This window comes from Sceloporus undulatus, chromosome 6 (assembly GCF_019175285.1).
Source record: "Sceloporus undulatus isolate JIND9_A2432 ecotype Alabama chromosome 6, SceUnd_v1.1, whole genome shotgun sequence".
Lineage (NCBI taxonomy): Eukaryota > Metazoa > Chordata > Lepidosauria > Squamata > Phrynosomatidae > Sceloporus > Sceloporus undulatus.
Genome location: NC_056527.1, coordinates 5228407 through 5252092, shown reverse-complemented (window position 1 = coordinate 5252092; position 23686 = coordinate 5228407). Strand labels below are relative to the sequence as shown.

General features: G+C 40.6%; 1 protein-coding gene across 7 annotated transcripts in view; it reads right to left on the bottom strand.

The window, feature by feature from the left end:
* Positions 1-23686, bottom strand: part of OBSCN (obscurin, cytoskeletal calmodulin and titin-interacting RhoGEF) — a 236693-nt gene that overhangs the window by 21947 nt on the left and 191060 nt on the right. For all 7 annotated transcript variants that reach the window (XM_042477238.1, XM_042477239.1, XM_042477242.1 and 4 more), the window contains 13 exons: positions 19255-19375; positions 16959-17092; positions 14966-15078; positions 11566-11734; positions 11202-11283; positions 10855-11055; positions 9946-10006; positions 9714-9791; positions 7794-7966; positions 6674-6700; positions 6336-6488; positions 5044-5089; positions 4462-4539 (listed from right to left, as the gene is read on the bottom strand). In XM_042477238.1, the coding sequence (XP_042333172.1) occupies positions 4462-4539; positions 5044-5089; positions 6336-6488; positions 6674-6700; positions 7794-7966; positions 9714-9791; positions 9946-10006; positions 10855-11055; positions 11202-11283; positions 11566-11734; positions 14966-15078; positions 16959-17092; positions 19255-19375 (1436 nt within the window). The remainder of the gene's footprint in view (positions 1-4461; positions 4540-5043; positions 5090-6335; positions 6489-6673; positions 6701-7793; positions 7967-9713; positions 9792-9945; positions 10007-10854; positions 11056-11201; positions 11284-11565; positions 11735-14965; positions 15079-16958; positions 17093-19254; positions 19376-23686) is intronic.

The window sequence follows — 23686 nt, the reverse complement described above, 5'->3', positions numbered from 1 at the left end:
GACCTAGAGATTCCTAGAGATAACATATTAATCTAATCTGCCAATAATCAAAGCCACAAAAGTCAAAGCCACAAATATGGAGGACTGGCTGTATAATAAGAAGCAGGAGTGCGAAGGAAGTGTGCATATATGGCAGGATTATACTTGGCAAAGACTTCTTTGGCTGAGGGCCTGCTTACACACAATGTTCAGTGTGTCACATGCAGCATCATGTGAGCCTGTCCTTTAACTTAACAGCAAGGATAAGGGATTGTAGCACATGGGGATGGACCATTGAACCCTTCATCACCCCACCAGAAACTTATCAGAAAATCCTCCTGTTGTATGTAATGAGGAGGAAAAGACGTCAATTGGTGCCAGTGCAAGCGTCGTTTTCATGCTGTTGCTTGCAATATGTGTGTGTGAGAGAGGGAAGGCGGGAGTGATTCAGGGGAGGGAATGGTTAAAATTCCTTCCTCACATTCTTTGGTCCCAGTTCAAAACTTACAATAGCACTTAAAAGCCCACAGATGAAATTGCAGGAAACACGCAGTGATTAGGGGTTTCTTTACGCAACATAATATAAGAGTTCAAAGAGATAAAAAACAAAGGGTAAAAGAATTACATAGACTCCTAAAAAACAAAGAGAGGGACTTACAAAGGTTCCCGAGGGATAAGAAAATTCAAAGAGAGATCAAATCGATAAAGAAACAATTGGAATGGGAGGCATCAGACGAACTAAATAGAAGACTAATGATATCTAGACAAAAGTTCTTCGAACATGCAAATAAAACGGGAAAATGGTTAGCCTACAAATTGAAGAAAGAGAAAGAAAAAAAAGCTATCAATAGGATTAATTCAGATAGAGGAGTTCTTACCCAGCAAGAAGAAATTAAAGAAGTTTTTGTGAAATTCTATCAAGAACTCTATAAAGAAAACCAAATTGACCAGGAAGAAATCAAAAAGTACGTGACATTGTCAAATATAGGAGTCTTAACAGAGAAACAGAGCACAATTAAACCAATCAATAACAATTCAAGAAATTTGGGATGCGATAGACTCGAGCAAATTGGGCAAATCACCAGGCAATGATGGACTTTCGGCAAAGTTTTATAAAACATTCAAATCTGAATTGGGAATTATTTTACAAGAGGTTATGAACAAAGCTTTAGAGGAAACAATCCCAAATTCGTGGAGAGAGGCAGAGATAATAATGATCCCAAAAGAGGGAAAGGATACCTTGGATCCAGCGAATTACCGCCCAATCTCACTTTTGAATAATGATTACAAAATTTTTGCCACAATCTTAGCAAACCGCTTAAAAGCCTGTCTCAAAGACCTAATTGATGTTGATCAAAGGGGATTCCTACCCCATAGATTTATGAGAGATAACTCAAGAATTTTATTAAATATCTTACAGTATTACGAACACCACAGTGACAAACAATTAGGCTTATTATTCGTTGACTTAGAGAAAGCCTTTGACTCTGTCAATTGGCATACCCTTATAGAAGTACTAAATAAAATTCAAGTTGGACCAAATTTTCTTAATTGGATAACCAAAATTTATAAAGATCAAAATGCTCAAATTAGAATAAATGGAGAAAAAATTAAATTTATCAATATAAGGAGAGGTACAAGACAGGGCTGCCCTCTCTCTCCCCTTTTGTTCTTATTAATTATAGAATTGTTACTAAAAGAAATTAAATTTAAAGATCGAACTAAAGGGATAAAAATTAAGAACAGAAATTATAACATCAGAGCTTTTGCCGATGATCTGATCCTCTTTTTGGAAAATCCAAACAAAAATATAGAGTTAGTAATGGAAACCTTAAAAAAATTTGGAGACATTGCAGGTTGTAAAATTAATAAAGCCAAATCAGCTTTTATAACAAAGAATATGAGAGAGAGGGAACAAAAACAATTAGAAGAACGATCAGGTATCAAAATTGAAAAGAAAGTGAGATATCTGGGGCTACAAATCTCAAGTAAATTAAATAATTTATTTGAGATTAATTATAAAGCAACTTGGGCAAAAATAAAACAAGATTTGATCAAATGGAATAAATTAAACCTTTCGCTAACAGGAAGAGTGGCTACTATAAAAATGATGGTATTGCCACGAATTTTATTTCTGTTTCAAATGCTCCCAATTATTACAACAGACAAACCCTTTAGAGACTGGGACAAGGACCTAACTCAGTTTATTTGGAAAGGTAGGAGACCTAGAATTAAATATAATAACTTGCAAGATTTAAAGGAGAAGGGAGGGCTAGGTTTACCAAATCTTAAACTATATTTCGAAGCTTGTGGCTTACTGTGGCTCAAAGAATGGATATTGCTAGATAATTCAGATTTATTAGAGATCGAGGGTGATGGTAACAATTTTGGCTGGCACGCCTATTTGATTTATGAAAAAGATAGATCGAACAAACGTTTTAAAGAGCACTGTATCAGAAATCCTCTCATGAGAATTTGGAACAAATATAAATCCAGAACCTTCCAAAATATTGAGGGGTGGGTTTCACCCCAAGAAGCATTCTATAGGAAAGAAATGATAATAGATTTCGAATGGATTAGATATACAGTGGTGCCTCGGGTTACGAAATTAATTCGTTCCGCCGCCGCTTTCGTAACCCGAAAAGCATTCGCAAGCCAAAATGCCATAGGCGCTAATGGGGAAAAGCCGTGATTTCGTGCGAAAAAGCGCCGAAAAGCACCAAAATTTTCTTCGTAACCCGAAATAACCTTCGTAACCCGGAACAGTTATTTCCTATGGGATTTTTTCGTATCCCGGAAATTTCGTAACGTGGGTATTTCGTATCCCGAGGTACCACTGTAGAGATATTTTAGAATTGAAAGGAGGTAAACTAAAACTAAAATCAAAGGAACAACTAAACGAGGAGGGTTGGAATATTAATTGGTTCAATTATAATCAAATCCAGTCAAGATTTAAAGAAGATTCTAAAGATCAAAAATTAGTTCCCTCACAAGGGAATTCGGATTTAGGGAAACTCCTATTGGAAGAGAATCCAAAATTAATTGGGAAAATTTACAAAATTCTGTTATCTTATGAGTTAGAACAGGAAGTGGTGAAAGGAAACATGATTAAATGGGCAAGACTGGTAGGTCACTCAATATCCATGCAACAATGGCAAAACTCTTGGAAAAACAACTACAAATTCACAGCATCTCAAAATTTGAGAGAAAATTATTATAAAATGTTTTATTTCTGGTATATGACTCCAGCCAAAATGGCAAAAATTTATAAGCTAAATAATAACCTTTGTTGGAAATGCAAAAAAGAATTAGGAACTTTCTACCATTGTTGGTGGGGATGCAAGGAGGCCAAACAATTCTGGAAAGAGATAATAAACCAAATTGATCTCATTATGGGTAAGAAAATACAATGGAAACCGGAAACACTACTATTGGGCATCATAGATGACAGCTTAAAGGGCAATGAGGGGAAAATCCTATACTATTTAATTACGCTTGCCAGAGTAACCTTCGCTCAAAAATGGAAAAATTCAAAGTGTCCAACTATAGACGAATGGATTTTAAAATTATACGATGCTATTGTGATGGACAGACTAACACAGACACTCAACAACAAAATGGAGACACAAAAAGATGATTGGTCGAAGGTGATTAAATTTCTGGAAACGAATTGGGGTAAGATTGCTACAATATCATTTCAATAAGCTATCTAGACTTGGTTAGTATTATTTGTAATTGATACATATCAAAGAACATAGGGAAATAGGATCCACTAAGAAACTAGAAGTACGGAAAGTCACGAGTCAGCAGGTAAAATCAAAGAAGATAGGAGGAAGTCATTATAAGTATGTCTGTTGGAGTGCGAAGTGAGTATGTATAGAGAAAGAATGAATGAAGGTTTAAGTAGGAATTGAGAATAAGGAAGGTAAGATAGTTAAGAAAATACACGAAGGAAGAAGTAAGTGTAGAAGGTGTGAGTAAGTAGTTATTGGGAAGGGGAGAGGAGAGGAAGTCGAATAGAATGGAGGAGATGGATAGAGATGGATAGGGAAGAGAATATTATTGAATGGGAAAGATGAGAGATAGGCTATATGAAGAAGTAAGAAATAGATGGTTTGATAGGTAGAATGAGGAAGATATGAGAAAACAAAAGTAATGAGGATTTGTATGAATTTGTATTGTAAACTGGTGTAAATGGTTGTGAATATGTTATATGTTATTATTTGTTTGCGTTTTTGCTTTTTAATTTTTTTTCTTTTCTCTTTTATATGTGAATATGTTCTTTTTTAATAATAAAAATTAAAAAAAAGAAAAGAAACACGCTGAACATCACAAGGAGTTAGGCTACAAAACTACACACTTTCTGCACATTTTCTGCAGCAGAAAACAGACTGGCCGATCTGGCAGGACCAGAAACACTCTCGATACTAAAGAAGAAGCAAAGACATGCCCATGGAGAAGGAAAAGGAGGAACTTACTAACCTGCCATTTGCTTCGAGATACAAAGAATTTGAGCTGCTTTGTATCTATAAAATGAGAGGCTTCAAGTGGGAGGTTGTGCTGTAAACGGGAGAAAACAGAATTAATATAAAAAATGGAAAATTGGTTTTAAAAGAATTTTGTATCATGCATTTGAGGAAAGGGGCACTGTCTTTTAATTAATTATTTGATTTTTTTTAAAAAAAATTAAATGCTTAGAGAATGCCTAGAGAATGAGTAGTGGCTACTCAAATGATGTGACTGGGTTTGTTCACAAGACAACAGGAATGTCTTGCAACTTTAATGTTTCGATTTTTAAAAAAGTTACTGATTGTGAGTGAATCCATCTAGTATTTTCAGTAATTAGTATTTTTGTTCATTAACTGATTTCTTGTTCCCTTTTTTGTTGTTGTTTCATTTAGTGCTGTTTGCCACTTAATTGGTGTATTTCTAAATGAGAAAAGAGTTGTCTCTTTGGTATGAACTAATACTATCACACAAAATATCTGTTGGAAAAGGAAGAAAGGACCAGGTTGTTCCTTTTCTCTAGAAGATCCAATAATGTGTGGGAAAGAGACTCCATACCTCAAACCAAGTGTGGGAGAGGCACTCCATCGCACCAGGCCTTGCCCTGGGAACACAGAAAAACATGTTGTAGTTTGTATCAGTCTCTCTAATTGCATACAGAGACAGTATTTTCAACTACCCTGAACAGCTTATAGAGAATCCTAACATGTACAGATGAGATGCTTAATGTGGCAGCCCATGAACCTAAACATTAGTGGTTGACATTGGCACTGTGTCCATCAGCACTCTCTTCTAACCCCACAATAGGCATTTCTTGCTGTCGCATATCACTATCTATCTATTGCCCACCGTACTTGGAAAATTCCAATGCAGTTGTTATACTACCACTAGTATTGCTATGTGAGTATTCTGCATGATGGGCTAAGGTGACACTGAGCCTGGATGAAGCTTTTATTGTACAGTATCAATAGCATGTGTACATTTCTATACCATTTATCAGTGAACTAGCACTCCCTAAATGGTTTACAATGTGTAAGTCAAATTCCCCCCAACAAACTCGGTACAGTGGTACCCCGGGTTACGAATTTAATTCGTTCCGCCGCCGCTTTCGTAACCCGAAATACTTCGCAAGCCGAAAAACCCATAGGCGCTAATGGGGAAAAGCCGCGATTTCGTGTGAAATAGCGCCGAAAAGCACCAAAAAATTTTTCGTAACCCGAAAAAACCTTCGTAACCCGGAACAGTTTTTTTAAATGGATTTTTTTCGTAACCCGGAAATTTCGTAAGGCGGCGCATTCGTATCCCGGGGTACCACTGTACTCATTTTACCAACTTATGAAAGGATGGAAGGCTGAGTCAACTTTGGAGCCCCTGAGATTGAACTCACAACCTTGTGGCTGCAGGACCGGCATTTAACCACTGAGCTCCTGAGTAGTCCTGCCTCAGACCTTGAATTGTATGACAGATCTAAATGATCTTGTCTTCCATTTGTAACTTTCTCAGGTTTTTCCACAGCCTCTTCTGTATTTTTTTCTTAATCCCAAATATCAGTTAAATGGAGGTGACAGGGAGAATATGTATTACCTGCCTTTTTACTGCAGGTAGTAGTAGCCTTCTATCTGGAATAACCCACATTTAGCAACCTTTTGGAAGGAGTTCCAATGAAATTGGAACAGTGCCTGGAAGCAATCACACCGCTGTATGAATGGGTGAACCTAGACTGAGAAACTGATTTGTGTTGCAGAAGTTACAGTATTGCTTTCTTTTTCTCTCCTGCCTTCCTCAGCCTGCTGTCCACATACTTCCTTTTTGGTATCACTTGGGAATAATTTTTTTAAAAATGTACTCACTCTGGAGATAGTTGCAGCATCTTTCCGATAAAGTCTTTTGCTTCTTTGCTCAAATGAGCAAACTCCGGAATATCCCAGGAAATTGTTCCGCTCTGAATATTTAGGAGGGTTGCTCTGTCATTTTCCCCGGCAAATGGAGACTTGCATGTCAAACTAATCGTTTTAAAATAAATAAATAAATAAATAAATACATTAGGCTGCTGTCATTTACTTGGTCCAAGGGGCCATCATTGACGAATAAATGATTGATTCAAGAAGCAGACAACAATCAAAATGAAAGGATATGCCTTTTGGGGTATATCAAAATGAGAAGGTTCCTTGTGGTCAAAAATGCTTACCTTAAGTAACTAATTACTCCAACAGGCCTACAGAGAAAAGGGGGAAAGATAAGCGTATCAGAAAAAGATTTTAATATAACCTGTATAGACAACTTTATTACATTTATGTGGCAATTGTAATCTGTGCAATATGACTGATCCTGGATACATTTGCATGGGTACCGCAACAACAACCAAGGGAATTCTTAAATGCCTGCCTTACATGGCCTCTTGATAAACCTTTGGAAGCAACCCTCTTTCTACTTTAATGTTGGAGTCCATTCTTTCTTGGGTCCAGTTGAACCAGAACACTGTGATAATCAAAATTTTCTAGTTCTGTCAGACAATAAGAGTATGAATGCATGTAGTCAGGGATGTAGCCGGGGGGGGGGGGGGGTTCGGGGGGCCCCCCCCCCCCCCCCCCCCTTAGAAAAAGGAATGGTGTGTGCTGCTGCGCCGCTGCCCCCACCCCCCATTATAGTGGTGGCACTTAGTCTGCCCCCCCCCCCCTTCCTAAAATCCTAGCTACGTCCCTGATGTAGTTTATGGCAAAAGATAACAACCTGGTGAAAGAGTAAGAGAAGCTGAACTTTATAAAGTTCAAAGATTGCCAATGGGATGCTCTGGTGGGGACCATCTCAGAAACATATCTTCACAGGCCCAACCTCAAAACAACTGCCTCAGGAGGACATACTGAACAGCATTAAGTCACAGAAGCACATGGGTGGGAATCATACAAGCACATGGGTGGGAATAATAGTTAACATACCCAATCTCCATTTTGGACTTGAATGTGATAGACAAGATAATGTATGTGAACTGCTTTGAATTGGTTTGAGTGTTGGACTGGGGTGCTTAGAGACCAGGGTTTGGAAATCACTGGAAAACCTTGGGCAAGTCACATTCTCTCAGCCTTAAGAGGAAGATGATGGCAAACTGCTTCTGTAGAATTCTTTCCAAGAAAACCCTATGAGAGACTCCATAAGCTGGAGTCAACATGAAAACACATAACAAGAAGAATCCCAGCCATTTTTACCATTACTTCTAGTTTGCTCCTTCCATTGAGCTGGAGCCCAACATGCAGACTCCCCTAAACATTCACTCCCCAAAAATGTGGTGGGGAGAATGTATGATATTTTACCAGATATCAGAAGCTGTTGAAACTGGTGACTGGGTGAGAATTTCTGGTGAGACAAACTCTGGAGATCCATATTTACTGTACTGAGGCTCAGCTGGATTTATCTTCTGAGCAAAGCCAAAATCACATATCTTAATGTCATCCCGGTCATCATAAACCATCAAGATGTTTGGGGGCTGTGGAAATAGAAAGAGTGAAAAGGTTTGTTGGGAGGAGTTTTGGACTTACCACTATGAAAGCTATCTTCATTGTTGTCATCAGTCCATAGTGAACAGATACCTAAACTGGCATCCTTGCTTAATCTAGAGCCACATCCCGAGTCTCATTCTGCTCAGCATATTCTGCCCATTTATGCACATCTGAAGCAGTAGTTTCCAGTAGTTCTGAAACTCTGGGAGTTAGGACTATCAGACCTCCATGACCCATGAATCAGATCCAAATAATGGAGTGATGTCTCAATATGTTCAAACGGGGAGGTTAGCTCTGCATCACAAAAGGAGGTTGTGATGGATCCTCCATGTAGGGATGCCATATCCCGGTGGCTCCTGGGACAATTCCGCTTTTGGGGGCCCCCTGCCTGCCCCGGTCCGGTCCCCCCCAACCCCAGCCTCTGTCCCGCCTCCGGGCTGGCCCCGCTCATGCAGCCATTGCCATGGCCGCTAATGCAGCTGGCCGCCAACCCACCTCCTCCTCCTCCTCTTCTTGGGCAGCGCCGCCTTCCTCCTCCTTGCCAGCGCTGCCGCCGCCGCTACTGTCACGCCACCCGTGGTGGGGATTTCCCACCCACGCGCAGGGCTATGACGGAGGAGCTCGTCCTCTTGGGCCAGCCGGCAATTGGCCAGCTGGCCAAAGGGGACAGGCTCCTCTTCCCTTGCACGCACCGCCCTGGCCGCAGCATGGGCCAGTGGCAGCGTGCGCACATCCCCCACTTGCGCGCCCTCGTGCGGGGCTTCCCAAGGAGCCCTTGCACCGAGGAGGAGGGGAGGGAGGAGGATGAAGAGGAGGAGGAGGAGGTGGAAAGGTGAGTCAGTGGCCATTTCAGGTCTGCCTTGGGGTTTTTTAAATTAATTTTTAAAAATATAAAATACTTACTTTTTGTTTTTTTATTTCATTAATTTTTATTATTGCTTTTTATTTTATTTCATTAATTTTTATTATTGCTTGTTTTTATTTTATTTTATTTCATTAATTTTTATTATTGCTTGTTTTTATTTTATTACATTAATTTTTATTATTAAATATATACACCCCTGCTTTGTTTTTTTATTTTTTCCCCATTATTTTTTATTATTAAATATATGCAAGTGCATTTTCTGTGTATTTATGGCGCTTTGAATGCTAACAAGTCTGCCTTTCTTGGCCAATTATAGTGATGATGATGATGATGATGATGATGATGATGATGATAATATTGATATCAACAAGCCTCTGAGGCACGGCCAATGTAACTTGCTGTGATTTTTACAAACTCATGCGCAGTGAAGAAAAACCACAGTCCCTTGCCCAAGTACACACTTCTGAGATGTACAGTTGAACCCAAGGGCAAGTCCATTTCTGCCATCTGTCTAGGAATAATGCCAAAATGTCCCCCATTTTGATCATGCCTAAAAAACATGCATTTATATTAACATTTTTTAAAAACCTTCAAATTTTTTGCGCGTCCTCCATTTTAAAAAATGTGCCCTACATTTGAAAATGTTGCCCTACATTTGTCCTACATTTGTCCTGGTTTGGAGGTCCTGACTTATGGCAACCCTACCTCCATGGGATCATCATCTGATTAGAAATCCAGGTTAAATAAGCTATATTAAAGTCAACAGAAGCAATCTTTCAGCAGGGCTTCCTGGAACACTTCCTGCCCTCTCCCAAACAATTTTCACTATTACCTGGTGAACTGAAACTACAGTCATCTTTAAATGTTACCTTGATGTCCAAGTGAAGCACTTGGTTTTCATGGAGATACGCAATCCCTTCCAAAAGTTGTTTGATATATATCTTGACCTGTAAAAAAATATTTTAAAATGCAAACTATTATCAGTGCATTTCAAAAAGAGTACTTCTGATTTTAGAATTATTCTGGAAGACTGTTTACAATCCCTTGATTTAAAATCATGCATTTTTTTTCTCCAGAAGAAATACACAGAAGGACTATTACCTCTGCTTCCGTCACAACGTTCTTCTTGAACAGCCTTTCCAGGAGCTCTTCACTTGAGCATCTAACACATTAAGAAATATGCAAAATGCAAATATATATTGATGATACTTTTATTGTGCCAACTAGAAAGCACAAAAAAACCCCATTATGCTAGCTTTCGGAGCTCGCTGACTTTTGTTCCTGTTTGTGTTGTGGTATCAGAAGCAATTGCCCCATAATGCATATGGGGGATAGGCAACCAATGCTCATCTCATTCCTCTTAAAATCACTATAAGCACACACTATGGAGAAGGAGGAAGAGTAGAGTTCACAGATTGCAGAATTTGGAGCCTCTTCTTCAGTCGTTCAGCTATTTTCTGTGAATGGCATAATCTACACAACTGTGGTTGATGTTTAATGTATCATGCTCAATAATATTGCTAAGGGCTACAATGTAACATCACCAGATTCCAGTCCATATGTCTGAGGCCCTGAGATTTTAGGGCCTGGATAGTCCCAACCTGGCAACCCTAGACTAGGGGAAAAACTAACACACTCTGGAGACCAAAGTTTGATTCCCTGCTTGGTTTTGGAAACCCACTAGATGACCGTGGGTGAGTCACAGACTCTCAGCCCCAGAAAACCTGATAATAGGTTTGTCTTAGGGTCCCCATAGGCTGGAAACTACTTGAAAGCACACTACAACAGCAGCAACAAACACACTATTGTATTACTGCTAATGCATATTTTGAATCAGTCTAAACATTTGGCACAATCCTTTTTTTGCCTGTGTTTTTAAAGATTTATCTGAACATTTATCAGTAGTTTAATCCATATGTTCTCCTTCTCCCGCCCCTCAATATTATCACAATCTGAGTAGAATGCATGGCATGCTAGAGTTTTGGGTGTGTTTGCTTTTAAGAAGGATACAGCTCCAAGATAAGGATTAAAGTTTTGCGTGTTTCAAACTGATCCAGAAGCTGAGTGATCCTTTCGTGGGACAGAGTGGCCAGAATGTCCTTTTCTCGATAGGCCTGATCCCTTGTTTTGCTCCGGAGGGGTATAAACTTGGCAGCATATGATGCTCGGTTGTCTTTGTGGACCACCCTCTTGATAAAGCCAAAGGAACCCCTATTAGGAATTAAACAGAAATTTCCAATATTGGTTAGCAACCAGTTTCCTATTCAGTTCCTTCCCAAGCCTCAAAATACACTCAAGAGTATCAGTTGTGACTTCTAAGTTATGACTTGGAATTCCAAGCAAAAAATGGTTCTCACCTTCCTATTTCTTGTTTGACTTCATAGATGGAATGAAGCTTTCTTCTTGTACTTTCTTTCCTTGCCTCTTGGCTTTTCTTATCTATAATAATTCAGACAAGGAGACCACATAAATCCTGGGGCTTTCAGGATGATTATATTAGTGCACTAAAAAGGAATATGTACATACCATTTGTTGCTCTCTCCTTCCAAACAAGGGAGCTAACATCTGCACAAATGGGGCCCTATTTCTCAAATCATCCCATCTTAATCTAGCATTGGCTGCAGTAGTTATTTGCTGAGAGCCTCTGAGGCAGGGCAAGCAACCAACAAGTAAGAAGTAGCAAGAAACATGCACAAGCAATAGGTTGGAGAGAGGGGTTACCTTCCTGAACCACAAGTTCAGCTTTGCATAAGACCTCTCCTCCTGTATTTTTTGCAATGAGAGTATAGACACCACCATCCTCTGGTCCAGTGTTGTAAAGAATCAAGGAGTATCTTGTGCCTTCATTGAACTGATGAATTCTTTCGCTGTCTGTCAACAATGAAATGCCCTGGAAGGGTGAGAATACATTTTGGTTGCTATAAGGAGTAGATCTATACTGCTTTTTGATTTGCCCAACACTGATATAGAAGTTTTTTGTGGGTTGTTTGGGCTATGTAGCCATGTTCTAGAAGAGTTCATTCCTGATGTTTCACTAGCATCTGTGGCTGACAACGTCAAATGCTGGCGAAACGTCAGGAATAAACTCTTCTAGAACATGGGATGAGTCTCATGATTGGAATGTGGAAATAGAGGGGTATAACCTTTTAAAGAGAAATAGGCCAAACAAGAAAGGAGGAGGAATAGCACTATATGTCAGAGATATTTACACCAGTGAAGAGATCCAGGACATCAATCATGGAAGCCAGATGGAGAGCATCTGGGTAAAAATTAAAGGGGAGGGAAACAACAAGGATGTTACGGTGGGAGTCTACTACAGACCCCCAAGTCAGACTGAGGAATTGGATGATATCTTTCTAGAACAGATGACCACACAGTCAGAAAAGAGAGATGTAGTAGTGATGGGCGACTTCAACTATCCTGATATTTGTTGGAAGTCAAACTCAGCAAAATCCTCAAGGCCTAGCAAATTCCTCACTTGCCTGGAAGACAATTTCATGGTCCAAAAGGTGGAAGAGGCAACAAGGGGGTCAGCTATTTTAGATCTGATCCTAACCAACAAGGATGACTTGGTTAATGGGGTGCAAGTAGTGGGATCATTAGGTGGAAGTGACCATGTTCTCCTGGAGTTTGTAATACAGTGGAAAGGAGAAGCCAGTCATAGTCAAACACGCATCCTAGACTTTAGGAGAGCGGATTTCAGTAAATTTAGAGAAGTATTGAGGGCAATTCCATGGTCAGAAATACTAAAAGATAAAGGAGTTCAGGATGGATGGGACTTTCTCAAAAGAGAGATACTGAAGGCACAATTTCAAACAGTTCCAGTGAGAAAGAAAAACGGGAGGTGTCTCAAGAAACCAGGATGGATGACTAAGGAACTTTCAACGGAGCTAAGTTTGAAACGGAACATGTATAAGAAATGGAAAAAGGGGGAAATCACAAAAAAGGAATTCAAAGAAATAGCAGGCATTTGTGGGGTGATGTCAGAAAAGCTAAAGCGCAGAATGAACTCAGGCTTGCTAGAGAGGTTAAGAACAATAAAAAGGGCTTTTTTGGATATGTCCGCAGCAAAAGGAAGAAGAAGGAAACGGTAGGGCCACTGCGTGGAGAAGATGGCAAAATGCTAACAGAAGACAGAGAAAAGGCAGAATTACTCAACACCTTCTTTGCCTCAGTCTTCTCAGAAAAGGCAAAGGGTGCTCAACCTGAGGATAATGGAGCAGAGGACAGGATAGGGGCATTTCAGTACAGAATAAGTAAAGAGATAGTAGAGGAACACCTTATTAATCTAAATGAATTTAAGTCTCCGGGACCAGATGAACTCCATCCAAGGGTATTAAAAGAACTGGCAAATGTAATATCGGAGCCATTGGCAATAATCTTTGAAAACTCCTGGAAAACAGGAGAGATCCCAGCAGACTGGCGGAGGGCAAACGTTGTCCCCATCTTCAAAAAGGGGAAAAAAGAGGATCCCAACAATTATCGTCCAGTCAGTCTGACATCAGTACTAGGAAAGATTCTGGAGCAGATCATTAAACAGAGAGTCTGTGAACATCTAGAAGGCAATGCCATAATCACAAAAAGTCAACATGGGTTTCAGAGAAACAAGTCATGCCAGACAAACCTGATCTCTTTCTTTGATAAAATTACCAGCTTGGTAGATGAAGGGAATGCTGTGGATATAGTATATCTTGATTTCAGTAAGGCCTTTGACAAGGTTTCCCATGACATTCTTGCAAACAAGCTTGTAAAATGTGGGCTAGACAAAGGAACTGTTAAATGGATCTGTAATTGGTTGACCGGCCGAAGCCAAAGGGTGCTCAACAATGGCTCCTTTTCATCCTGGAGAAAAGTGACCAGTGGGGTCCCACAGGGCTCTGTCCTGGGCCCAGTGCTATTCAACATCTTTATCAATGACCTGGATGACAGAATTGGGAGCATACTTATCAAATTTGCAAATGATACCAAATTAGGGGGAATAACTAATACCCCAGAGGACAGGATCAAGATTCAAAATGACCTGAATAGACTAGAAAGCTGGGCCAAAGCTAACAAAATGAAATTCAACACGGAGAAAGTAAGGTATTGCACTTAGGGCGGAAAAATAAAATGCACAGATATAGGATGGGTGACACCTGGCTGAATGAAACTACGTGTGAAAGGGATCTAGGAGTCCAAGTAGACCACAAGTTGAACATGAGTGAACAGTGTGATGCGGCAGCTAAAAAGGCCAATGCTATTTTAGGCTGCATCAATAGAAGTATAGTGTCTAGATCAAGAGAAGTAATAGTGCCACTGTATTCTGCTCTGGTCAGGCCCCACCTAGAATATTGTGTCCAGTTCTGGGCGCCACAATTCAGAAAGGACATTGAGAAACTGGAGCGTGTCCAAAGGAGGGCGACAAAAATGGTGAAAGGTCTGGAAACCATGCCCTATGAGGAACGACTTAGGGAGCTGGGGATGTTTAGCCTGGAGAAAAGAAGGTTAAGAGGTGATATGATCGCCCTGTTTAAATATTTGAAGGGATGTCATATTGAAGAGGGAGCAAGCTTGTTTTCTGCTGCTCCAGAGAACAGGACCCGGAACAATGGATGCAAGCTGCAGGAAAAGAGATTCCACCTGAACATTAGGAGGAACTTCCTGACAGTTAGGGCTGTTCGACAATGGAATGCACTCCCTCGGAGGGTGATAGAGTCTCCTTCCTTGGAGGTCTTTAAACAGAGGCTGGATGGCCATCTGTCAGGGATGCTTTGATTTGGATTTCCTGCATGGCAGGGGGTTGGACTGGATGGCCCTAGTGGTCTCTTCCAACTCTATGATTCTATGATTCTATGGCTACATAGCCCAAAAAAACCCACAAAAAACTATGGATGCTGGCCATGAAAGCCTTTGACTTCACACTGATATAGAAGCTATGTTTTGAAGCCTATTTCTTTTCTCCACATGCAAGGAACATTGATTTTTTTTTGTTTTATCCAAACATTCATAAAAGAGACGATATAAGTGCACAATTTCATTTCTTAATGCACATTCTGTCCCAATGTTTATTCACTAGTCTCTAGATTTGACTGATCTCATTCCTCTTTACTTGTCCCTCTGTTTTGGAATGTGTCTGACCTACCTTAAACCACAAAACAAGTGGCTGAGGATCTCCTTCAATGATGGCGTGAAACTTTGCCATCTCCCCACACCGGACTTGCACATCCTCAATCGTCACCTGCATGTATGGTGGGCCTGAGGAGATAAAAACAATGGGTACACTTGCAGAGTATTCAGTAGGGATGCAAATCCTCAACTATTTTGTCCTCGCATGCAAAGATGAATACTTAGAGTAGTTTTCTCCCTTCTTTGGGAGACAATAAATATTGAGATTATCAGACGGGGAGTAATGACAAGAGAAGGATGGGAGCGAAGCACCATGCTCCTGACCTTATTGCATGATCACATGAAGATTATGAGATACATGATATTTATCCCATTGCTGACCAACTCATTAATAATGAGACCAGACACAGAGAACTGGGTTATAAAATGGGCAACTTTATTTAACTCAACTTATTTAAACTTATTTCTTTGAGAACTGCAAAAAACCAGGGGGGAGAACCTTGTGTAGGAACAGCTGGCAGATGGTCTGCTCCAAGACCAATTCCCCAGCTTCCAAAGGGCGAAAACACCTGGGTCCCAAGGGCAATCCATAATTGGGTTGCTTCCCTGCCAGCCCGCATCCGGAAGGCCAACCCAAGACTCCCCCACTTAACTCGCCAGACTTAAGTGAGGGTTCAAATCTCAAGCCAGCCCCAAGGCAAGTCTCTTTCCCTTCACGTTTACTCGCAAGACCTAAACGTGATTTCCAGAGACCTAGCTTCACCCTTTAGGAGGGTGCCGAGGTGTTCACCAAAACGTCTATCTCCCCCTGCCTATGCGTGGAACCTATTTATGACCACAACCATGCCAATTGTCAAAGTCCTCAACCAACAGTGTGGGGTAGGCGAAAAACCCTTGGAAAGGGGAGAAAATTCCTACCTGGCCCCGAGGCGACCAGAATTAATTTTCACACTGATGTTGAGGCGGGAGGGTGGGCCAGCGTTTGAAGCCAAGTGAGAGGAGTTTGGGCAGGGAAGCCCCAAGCAGGCTAAACCCCGCCCCCTCCTCTCCCAACAGCCAACAGCATGCTGTTTTCCTTTAAAATGCTGGTCCTCCAATGAGAGGCCAGCAAAATCTCCTCCCCAGCCCAAATGGTCGGGGAGAAGCATGATTGTCCCATCAATGAAGAGGAATTGTCCTGTCACTTCAATCTTAACTGGTTATCCCATTATTAAGAAATGGAGGTAAATGACAGGATAATTCCTCTTCACTGACGTGAACTCATCTGACAATCTTTGCACAATTGCGCAATCAGGACAGAAGCATCATACTTTGCTGCTGTTCTTCTCCTGTTATTACCCCCCCCCACCTCATCTGAAAATCTCCCATGTCTCTGCAGCATTCTCCATGTCCGAAAGTATGGGAATGAGTCGGTGGAGAAAGACATGTTTTTGCACAAAAATCTGTTTTCTGCATTGCTCTGTCCCATAGTTTCCTTGGATTTGGAGTTTGGTGAGGCATCAGAGATCTCTGGCAGACCAGGCTAAATGCCTCACCAAACTACAAATCTCAGGATTCCACAGGATGGAGCCATGACTTTTAAATGATGAATTTTAAATGTGGATTGTTTTAATGTGTGTATATCTTATTTGTCCTTTTAATTTGATGTGCATTTCAATTGATGTGTTTTAACTAATGTTGTTTGTCTGTTAATTGTTGTTGTTCCCTGCCTCAATCCACGGGGAGAGGGGGGTAAGAAATCATCATCATCATCATCATCATCATCATCATCATCATCATCATATTCATATTTAAAGCGGTGTCAAGCAGCTTTATTTCTGGAGTGTGGCAGGTCTTTTAAGCTTAGTTTTGCTAAGTTTAATTTTAGTTATACATATATAGGTATTTCTATTCATGCATAGTTTTTTCTCCCTTAAAGAATTGGATTTGAAATTTGAAGGCTTGCTACATTTTTGGCAAAACTCTCGTCATCTTGACTTTAGGATGAAATACGTAGCATCTTGGCTTACTTGCTGCAGCTTTCTCTGTAGTTTTAGGGATGCAGGTTCTCTCAATAGCTGCAATACAAACTTGTCTCTCTATATCCAGGATATCAGCTCCATCATCCCTGCGCCCTTCTGCTCCATCCATCATTTGGGGTGTTCTTTAGCATTAAATCAAGAAAGAAAATCAGAATGCAAACAGAAATTTTGAGGCACAGCCTTCAAACTATTTGGGCCACTGTGCTGCAGGCCTGTCTTGCCTGTTATTCTGAATGGTAAAACCCAAGACATCTTTATATCTGCTTGAATGATTCTTCCCCATTTGCAACTTTTCCAAAATAGTAGGCAGGGCAGTTGGGTGTGTGTCTGCAATCCACAGCTATAGCAGTTTGATTCCACTTTAACTGCCATGGCTCCATCCTATGCAATCCTAAAATTTGTGGTTTGGTTAGGTGTTTGGATTTCTGTGCAGAGAACTTTCTAGCAGTGAATTCTAATTCACCAAACTACAAATATCAGGATTTCCTAGGATGGAGCCATGACAGTGACAATGGTATGATAATAGTGCAATGCTTAATAGGGCTTAGTCTATTAAATATATAGTATTTACATTCTGGTTGTGCTGACTATTTCCCCAGTTTCTGAACCAAACTTGGAAATTTGTATAGGATGGATATTTCTGTCCATAATGTTCAAGTATGCAAGAATACTGTATACATTTATTTTGGCCCCTGTTCAAGACCTTGGCTTCCTGGCAACTTTTTCTTCCTTTTCTTGAATTAGACTTAGACTTCAAGGAAGAGTAAATGGGATGATAAATCACAATGCTGCATGTGATAGGATGTTCTCTACAAAAATCAATAAATAGCCACATTCCTAGTTGCATTTGGCTGCTATATAATGACTTCACCTGAAGGAAATGGGCAGAAACAGAATGTACTAACAATTAAAACTAATACGAAAGCAAACAGCTATGCAAAAAGTGGTAGAAAACTGCCACAAAAGGTATCCTCAAATCCAGAAAACATAACAAAACAACATGTAGACCTGTGACTGTGATTGTCATTTATTTCTTCTCCTGTATGATTTTGGACACTTTTGTGTGATGGAGGAACCAGTGTAGCTTTGAAAGCTTGCATGATGTATTTTGTACATTTTTGGTTGGCTCAATAAAGGTATCACTGTTTTGTGTATTTTGGATGTTGTTGTTGTGTTTTGCTATATGGCCAACATGGCTACCCCTGGATATTTTTTTTCTGGATTTGAGGAGACTGCACTTTAGCCGTAACAGGGGAATTTACTAAAGAAGAGGGCACCAAGTAATGGGACTTAACTCATGGAGTTTTCTACCACCAACAGAGATAAAACTTGAGACTGCATTTGGTGAGTTTTACTTATATAGCACCTAAAGGTTTTTATAGATGCAACAGTACAGAGGCTCCTTGAGAAATTCAATGTTGCCTAAGAAAGGGATGGGTGGATTCACCAAGGACAAAATCTGCCTGGACCTCAAGGGAAGTTAATTTTTCTGTCGCTAATGGATTCGAAATTTTATTGCCTGGACTCTACAGTTCTTTGTCTCCCGATGTCCATGTGGCCAAAGAGGGGAGTGACTTCTGCCTGCATTGATAGCGCTCCAGAATATCTTAACTCACAGCAACAAAGCCAACGTCTTGACAAAATTTAGACCTGTGAATCCTATCATCATCATTCTTTCCTTCTGTAGGATTTTCAATAACTTTGACCAATGAAGTTGCCAGTGGAGCTTTGGAAGTGTGAAACTTGAATTTCGTGCATTTTTGGTTGGCCCAATAAAGATATTGCTGTTTTGCAGCTTTTGAATGTTGTATTTTGCTAGAAAAGGGAGGTGTTTTTTTCCACACAAGAGAAAATGAGTGTAGGGGGAAATTATTAGGTTCAACTCAGTCCCAAAGCACCTTGTAGAAATGTGTGGAATGTATAGAACAATGTTAAACCTCAGCATTCAGAAGAATCCTGCAGCGTTGACTTCTGAAGCTCCATTCATGAACTGAATTAATGAAAGTTCCCAAGTTTTTTTCAAAACTCCTCTTACGTAGGCAACTACTCCATCAGGAAGAAAACTAGCCTGAAAAGACTCCTCTCAGAGAATCTAGTTTTCCAAAGACACAAAGTGTTGATACTGAGGAACATTCAGTTGTGTGATCTTTGCCCGATTTCTGTAGTAGTAAAGTCTAAGGAACTCAATACTACCTAATTTGTCTGGACATGAGAGTAACGCAACATGAAATAAAGAATGAAAGGAGTACAAAGGTACTGTATCTGAATTGCACAGGGAAGTTACCTTGCAGCGGGAACGCCATGCTCCTGAATCCCATTGTCCTGCAGAGTTGTGTCTTTTTGAGCAATGACTGGACTTTTTTCACCTTTGTCTGGGATTTTGGCAGTAAGACCCCGCTTTCCAGCTAGCAGCGAAAACAGAGGTGGTTAGTTTGCATATACAGGGCTGAGATGGAGGGAAAACTAGAGAGCAACACTTGCAACGATGTCTACTATTTCTCTTTTTCGTAAGCCCTCTCAAGCAGGACACACACACAGGCTACAAATGAACTGAATAAATCAATTTGGAACCAGTTTTCAAAAGTGGATTCCTTCCAAACTGTAATGGCATGATTTGCATGAAAGGCACCCAGACTGTAATCATATCATATCAGACAGGTCTCCTTCTAAGAGTAGCAGATCCTGCTCTTCAACAAAACTGTACAAGCTTGAATCTTAACAATGGGATGGGAGAATGCCACATTGATGTAATACAGGAGCAGAGTATAGAAGTGTTCCTGAATCCTCAATATCTCACAGCATTAAACTATTTGGCATAAATGGTATTGTGGCTCATCACTATTTTTCATGTAATGAATATTTTCTTATTATTTATTACTTTTCTTTTTAAAATATGGATTCCTTTCCAAACAAGAAACTAAAAAGTAGCCTGCATAATAACAAGTAATGTAATGAGTTCCAAGTAACCATAATGTTGACAATGATAGGTTACTTTGGGGGGGGGGTGGCTTTGCAGTAAGTTATAATAATGGATTCCTTTTAAAAATGTTGCTCCAAGCTCTGGTTATGTGTCAGATGAGGGACTGAGTGTGTGTGTGTGTGTATTGGTGCGCGCGCGCACACGCACACACATTGATTTCAGTGCAAATAAACTAACAATCTCTGAACTTTGCCATGACTTATGTATATTATCTGTTTACCTATCTATCTGTTTGTCTATGAATTTATACTAATGAATTTAAAGCAAAAGAGAGAAGAAAGGAAAGAAGCCCCAAAGGATATAGAGAACCATCTGCATTTGCAAGAGCAGACAACTGTGCAGGGGATCAGGGTGAATTTTCCCCTCCGCCCCCCATGGGCTGCATTCTCCCCCCTACAGGTTCTCCCAAATACTTCTATCTTCACTGAAGTCCTTCTCAAAATGGTGGCCAAAAACAAAATTACCTCACTCCCTGTTACCAGGTTGAGCAGGATGCCAATGAAAATAGAAGTATTTGGGATGCTAGAGGTTCTGTGTGGAGCTGGGTGAGTGTTTGCACTTTTCGGGAGTGTTCAATGTGGTTTTCAGTTGAACACTGCCCCCACATCAAATGTTCTTTAAAACTGGGGTCCAGGAGGCTTTGGGGGATTGGCAGAGGGCTTCAAAAACCCCAAAGTGGGGCTCCTGGGCTCCATGTGGCCCCCAGCTTGACTTTGCCCACCCCTGCAGTAAATCAAAGCTATAAAGAAATCTGTCAAGATAACCTGAGAGAAGGACAACCATCTCAGTGCTGCTCAATGCTGAGGGACTTTATTTCTTTGTAAGGAAAACCCAGAGTAATATAATCTGTAACTCAGCATCCGAATAGATATCTTTGGAGCAAGTGTTGATGTAATGTGCCATAGCTGCTGGCGAAATATCAGGAATAAACTCTTCTAGAACACAGCCTCACAGCCTGAAAAATCCACAAAAAACTATAGATCCCGGCTATGAAAGCCTTTGACTTCACATTGTAATGTGTTTTATTTGCTCTGGAAAAAAATTATTAATGAACAACAATCTAGGTGAATTACTTGTATGTGTACAACAGCCAGCAATCTCTGATAACAGCAATATGTGTCTTAGTATTAGGAAAAGTAATTCAGCGCTAGAAAAATGTCAACCCAGGATTGGCCTTGCCAATAGAGCAGGCACAGAGAAAGAAGGTTGCTGGGGTCACTGGCAGCAAGACAATAGAGGAAAGAGCTTTGTGCCACCCATCTCGCCTTTCAATGCCCATGCCATCATGCTAGCTTGCTTCCTTAGGTGTGGAGGATCTCAGGACTTTTTCACACCAGCCTCCTGTTCTGCCACATTCATGCTACTTTAAGAATGGAGGCATAGTGGCTTGGCATCATTTCTTATGGCACTGTCCCCCATGAATGCACTTTGGTGATCCATGGTTGCGTGATCTGTTTTCTGCACTGCCAAATGCCAGTTTCCAGGATGGGAAGGATGGGGACAAGCAGTTGCATCTGCCAACCACTTCTCAAAGCCAACTGCTGCATGAATGTGCACAAAGCAGTTGGTCTTGGGAAGGTGTTGGCAGCCGCAACTGCTGCAAGGAGCAGAATCCCACCAACAGAGAATCAAAACTGCAGCAGAAGGGACCTATTTCCAATAAGGCAAAATGCAGAAATGGAACAACAGCAAGACTGGGAGCCTATTGATGGATTTTGCCCATCAATGAAAAGGTGCCCAGAAATCATGAATGGAATACAACGCAGCAAGACGGACATGAGGTCGTATGATGAGTACCCAACCAAGACCCTTTCATCCTGTTAAAATTCCACTTTTTTTACCCTCGTGTGATAAAGTCTTCACTGTCCCAGTTTTTGATCATGGACTTTATGTTGTCACATTTTCAAAATAGCAGTCAAAATCCATGACATACAGAGCTGACAATCGGGAAGCAGCTATTAGCAAGTTTGTGGTCTAGCTAAATATCATATGAGAGCATCAATTCCAGTTAACCTAGACATGTGTTTCTCTGTTAAATTAATATATCGTCAACTAACATTCCTCCATTACATGATACACACATTTCTGCCTTTATGAAGGGTCCACATCCAAAAATATAGGATTTTCATGACATCTTGTTCAATCTGTATATGTCAGAAATGGAAACACTTTCTAACCCTCAAATAAGGGACATCCCTTATAATAATGGAGACTTGGCAACCTTACTTGGAATTGGAAGGGGCACTGTCCTGTTCTTTACCTCAAAGAGAAAAACATCCCAGGCTAGACAAATAGTGGGAATGTATTTTGAAGTGTGGCAAATAATGGTGCATGGTAGCTGTTTTTCCCCCCACCGTTCTTCTTCTTTTGTTTAATCTCCTGCTTTCTTCTTCTCTTCATTTCCTTGAACTGTTACTTCTGTTCACTAATGATGGTGCCACTTTTCAAAATGACAATGTCAAGAGTTCTTGCCACATAAGAATGGCACATCCATACCACTTTCTTGGTTTCAGACCATAATTATCTTGATTCAGGTGCACCAGATTTAACTTTCCTAAAGCTATCCTTGCTTATGCAAGATGGTGGTGGAGGAATAAAGTCAAGGTGGCCTTGAAACATGGATGTCTCCCCTTCATGTCATGAGCCTTGGGGAATGTCCTGGAACATAGTTTTCCCTGCTTTTCATATCATCTTAAGATTGTGTCAGAAATATATTTGGAAGGGAGTGGTCTTCTAGATCTGATTCTTATTTGCCAAACTTAAGGCTTTTCCAGATTGTTCTGAAGAAGCGTTTCTTCTGATCTAGATCCTTGCTTTTTATCAGGTTGTATGGGTTGTTGTTGCCTCTACATCATTCTGTTCCATTCTTTGGGGGATTATTTATAGCACTTTCTTATAAAAGCACTAGGACTCTTGAACATTTTAGGGTTTTGCTTTGTTTTTAAAATCTGGTGCACAATTTGCTGAAGTGGCCCTATAGTTTGAAGGGCAAATTTTCTCCTCTCTGAATATTTTTAGAATTATTTTTTAAGAGTTATAGTGCAAATGGTGCCATTTTACTGATATACTAGAACACCATAACTCTTTTATTTTTATTGTTTGGGCAGGAGGAGAAGAAAAGGGAACATGTTGTCATGCTATGTTTCAGAATCAAAAAGAAGCCCACTTGGGGTTAGGAATAAAGTGCTGAATTTGGGGCCAGGATTTGCCAAAAATAGTCGTGTGCAACTGAAACAGTGTTTGGATGTTTAAAATACTCCAAGAACTACAGTGACAAATACAGTGCGCCCACGTTATACATGGGCACGCTATATGTGGCTTTGAGCATATGTGCAAAGCCGGGCGGGAGTGTGTGGGGCGCAAGGGGCAGTGCATCCCATTTGGATGAATGGGGTGCCGCCTCTGGCGCACAGGCGCCACCACGCCGCCACATGCACAAGCCCCATTCACTTGAATGGGACTTGAGCATATGCGGTATTTCGCCTACGCGGGGGGGGGGGTCTAGAACAGATGCCCACGTAAGCCAAGGGTGCACTATTACTACAACTTCTTGACACATTTGCCCCATGTGCAGAAGGAGTTAGAGAAACTAATGTGAGCCTCCATAAAATCTCGCCTTTCCCCATCAAAATCATTGGAAATGGTCCTGAAAGTATTTGTCACATAACCTTTCTGTCTCACACTTTGCCTTTCTCTACTTCTCTCTAAGCTATGACACATTGGATAAGTTATTTTG